The sequence below is a fragment of the Poromitra crassiceps genome (genome assembly GCF_964638095.1).
Source record: "Poromitra crassiceps genome assembly, chromosome: 1".
Classification (NCBI taxonomy): domain Eukaryota; kingdom Metazoa; phylum Chordata; class Actinopteri; order Beryciformes; family Melamphaidae; genus Poromitra; species Poromitra crassiceps.
The window spans coordinates 31,580,838-31,584,946 of record NC_139623.1 but is presented as its reverse complement, the minus strand read 5'-3'; the positions used below and the strand labels follow the sequence as shown (position 1 = coordinate 31,584,946).

The 4,109-nt window shown below is 41.4% G+C and overlaps 1 protein-coding gene across 1 annotated transcript; it reads left to right on the top strand.

Moving 5' to 3' along the window:
- Positions 1-367: 367 nt before the first annotated feature.
- Positions 368-2,351, top strand: atf5a (activating transcription factor 5a; the record flags this gene model as incomplete). Its single annotated transcript, XM_083641347.1, has 3 exons — positions 368-509; positions 819-2,013; positions 2,117-2,351. 3 exons carry the CDS (start codon positions 368-370, stop codon positions 2,349-2,351), a joined length of 1,572 nt encoding a protein of 523 aa, XP_083497473.1.
- Between the last annotated feature and the right edge of the window lie 1,758 nt (positions 2,352-4,109).

Genomic DNA, 4,109 nt, shown 5'->3' with positions numbered 1-4,109 from the left:
GGAAACTTTGTGAGGGCAAACATGTTGATAATCCTCATTCCATCACCAGACTGAATAGGTATTCAGGGAGGCAAAGTAGTCACCTTTAGGTGCAGTCATCCTTTTCATCCCAAAACAGGACACTTAAGTGAAGGATTTCTGAGTGGTTATTTGTCACCTTTTTCACTCTCCATGAGTTCTGCACCCTTGTTTATTAGTGTGATCATTTAGATGCTCACATTTCTGAGATTCTTTAACACCCCCCACTGTTTACCTTTTAGGTTTCATTATGCTCGCCCAGCCCTGCTCTCTGTGGCCCATCTGTCAGACCCCGCTCGCTCTCAGCACATGCTTGGACTTGGATTGAATCAAAAGACCGATAGGAAAAATGATGGCAAGATCAGCTCCTGTTTGGAGGACTCTTCGTGTCTGCCCGGCAGACCCCCTCGCTCTCTCTCACCCACAGGCTAACCACAGCCAATCACAGGGGTGCAGGGGGGAGGTGTCAGAGGAGAGTCAGCACTTAATTGGTGAGTTGCAGCGAGTACGCTTTTTTATTTTTCCCCATTTCAGGTGGGCTCGGCACTGCAGCACATTCGTCCTCCTCGAACAGTGAGTAATCAACTAGCTATGTCTGATATACTGAAATGCTGCAACTTTATTTCAATAGAAAGTCTTTCTATGTGTTCACGTTTGTCGCTCCGAATATGCCTTTATAAAATTAAGCCTGTTATGTGCAATGTTGCATGATTGACATTCAGGAAACATTTGCATGACCTTTATTCTTTAGTAGTGATTGATTACCTTTATTAAAAGGGTTATGTTTTTTCTCTCAATAGGTGATGGTCTCACTGACTGGATGACGGAAGAAGTGGATTTCTCCTCGTACCTCCCAAACCCTCCCTCCCCTCCCTCCCCCACCAATGCCTCCCTTCCCCCTTCACCCCTTCAGAATGATATCCAGGTGCCCTCTGACTTGGAGGTCATGACCTGCCTTTTGCAAGAGGAGCTTGCTCAACTGGAGGACTACTTCCTGTCCGAACCACTGCCAGAGAAAGGGGCAAAGTTGGGGAAATGTGACAGGGGTCCACTGCCAACGGGTCCTCAACCGTTCTGCCAGCTGCCATACACATCATACTCGACTTCCAACCAATCGGAATCCAGCCCACTTCTTGTTACCCTGGCAACTGGAGAACTGGACCTGCTGAGTATCTGTGGCGGGCCCATTGGGCGATCCAAAATTCCGAGACACGCCCCATACAGCTGCAGTCGCCCAAATGGGTGTGGTAGGAAGAGAGTTCCCGATGGGGCGAGGTTGGGGGAAGGCTATGAGAATAGTTTGTGGAGTTCCAAAGGAAATAACTCAGGTAACTCAGCAGTGACCCTTACTGGCAGTTATGGCTGTGTAGAAGATGAGCAGCTGGTAGGGAAAAGCTACTGTCTGGGCAGTGCAGTTGAGGTGAGAAGATGCGCCCCTCTACCCAAAGACGAGAAAAATTGCTGTTTTGGTCAAGAGATCATAGGTGGTGCAAAGGTTGTTGGTGGCGGATTTGGTTTTGGTGGGATGCTTGATGCCTCGCATAAGAAAGAGGATCTGTTGATGTATGGCATGAGGGAGGTCAATGGAGCCACTGGTCACAGCGAAGTGCTGAGCAATATCAAAAGTGTTGTGGAGGTGACAAAAGCCAGCATTTCTTGGAAAAGTGAGAGCAGCGAGCGTTGTTATCTTCCAACCACACCACCATCTGAGGCCTATCATAGCTTCTTAGGCAGCATCAATGAACAGGTCAAAACAGAGAGTTTACAGATAGGGCAACATCAACATGACTTCCACTGTAGCTTCCTTGAAGATCAGGGCCCAGAGTGTCTTTTGATGGCTAGGGAGAGTCTCGGCTTGGAGTCTCCAGGACACAGACAAGCATGCAGGTTGAAGGAAGATCACTGTGCTATGAAATACGAAGAGGACCTCATGCCAGCAGAGGGCGGCAAGCGCAAACAGAAGAAAAGAGATCAGAACAAAACGGCCGCTCACAGGTACATTTCGCCCTAGCTCTGTTTGATCGCAAATTACGCGATTTCACAGATGAAAAGATTTGAATTAATTTTTGCTTTTGCTTCCTTACCCATTTCAATGCAGGTATCGCCAACGGAAAAGGGCGGAGCTAGATTCTTTGGAGGAACAGCTGCAGGGTCTTGAGGGGAGGAACCGGGAGCTCCGCGACAAGGCAGAGTCCGTAGAACGTGAAATCCAGTATGTTAAAGACCTACTGATTGAAGTGTACAAGGCCCGCAGCCAAAGGCTCAAGCAGGACACGTCCACACACCGAGCTTCTGCAAGTACACTTAAAGAGGACATAACAGGGACATTGTAGAGCTTTTTTCATTTCTTTGTGTTGTCCAAGATTGAATGTTTGTCTTTTTTCAAGGCGGGTGGGCTAACTGCATGTTTTGCTAAATGTGAATTATTTTTTACATTTCAAGTCAACAATCTATCCAATGCTTCCATCGCTTTCGCTCTTGACAAATCTAACCACTTGAGCCTGCACTGTGATGCTGTAATGCTTTAAATGACAATCATTTATAATAGATCTCACGCTGAGTGAGTCTAATAACTGAAAAAGGCTTGATTTATAGAGAATTAATATTATTAATTATGCAGGTTTAGAATTTTTAACGGCCTTACATTGGAGTTGATGTCAGCAATAGGATTAGACTGAAAGTATTTCTATTTTCAAATTTTATTTGTAAATATCACCCTTTTCCAAATAGGTTGAAGTAGTGAAATATGTTGTGACAACAGGCGAAACAGATTGATTTGATTTTTGAATGCATATCTTACAAATCAAATATTTTTCTAGAATTATTTCTAAGGTCCCTTGAAAAGCAAATAATATTTCAATCGCCATTAATATTTTAAAATATTGGAATAGCTTTTGAATATTTATTGACTTTTACAATTGTGGAAAGAACATCGTATATATATAGGGGAAAAAACTTTTTATCATCAACCTTAGCCAAAATTTAACATTTTGTCAATATTTCAATATCTTATATATTTCTTTTCCAAATGTTTCGCAAAGTATTTCCTTCTGATTTATTGTTTGTCTAGTAATGTGAAAAAGTTGGCAGCTTTAAATATTCATGACTAAATAGGATTCATGTACTTTAGTGCATTTGATTTTCCTAAACAAAATATTGGATTATTTTGTTGTTTGTTTTAATTTTTTTTAATTATTGTTTTCACATTCACTGGTATGTCAGTAACTTAATGTTGTTGTCCACTATATTTTCGTAACAGTCCATCTATTAGTTCATATAGTGAATAATGGTATAATTTCCAAATTACTGCTTCTGTAACCAAAAAAGAAGTTAAATGAATCATAATGCAAACTGCAAAGTTTGGAGAAAAAAAACTGCATTTGACCATGTTGTTGCCAGTCTGTAACCCTTTCCTCAGTTGCAAATTGCAATACAATCTATCTTGCAGCTCAGGTTATGCAATTTGTCCCCCAGTCTTCAAGTGTCAGACAGTTGATGACAGGATATAGGCTCAGTGCATTCCAGTCCATCTTTTTTACGTGGTACAGATTTGATGGCTATTGACAGATTGGTTTTCCTTATGTACAGATATTGTGACTAGTGACTTTTTATCAGCCTCTGCATGTCTTTCGTTAAATGTGCTCTCAATAGAAAATGTAGGACTTCATTGAGGGATTTTGTCCCTTTACTTGCTTGCTTAGGCAATAAGTTTTATAGACCTATGGCTGGTCTGCACTGATTTGTAACAACTTTTTGTATGCAGGGAGTGGAGCTTGTAAGCCGTTGCTTTGTAGAAAATCAACTTCAAAATATGTACATTTTTCATTAGATTAGGCCTATGTGTGATAGCTTTTGCAATGTTCTAGCTTCGGTGTATGAGGATGTCTGAATTATTTTCAGCCAAAACATGTTGCTACTATAAATGTTGTTTTGGCAAAGGAGTAAAATAATGATGTTAAATAATGACCTGCAGATTCTGTCTTTACCCCCTCCCCCCAACACAATTAGGCTATTGCATTGTGGAAAATGAACCATATTAAACACTATAGCCTATGGACATTTTATTTATTTATTTTGGTAGCAAATATGTG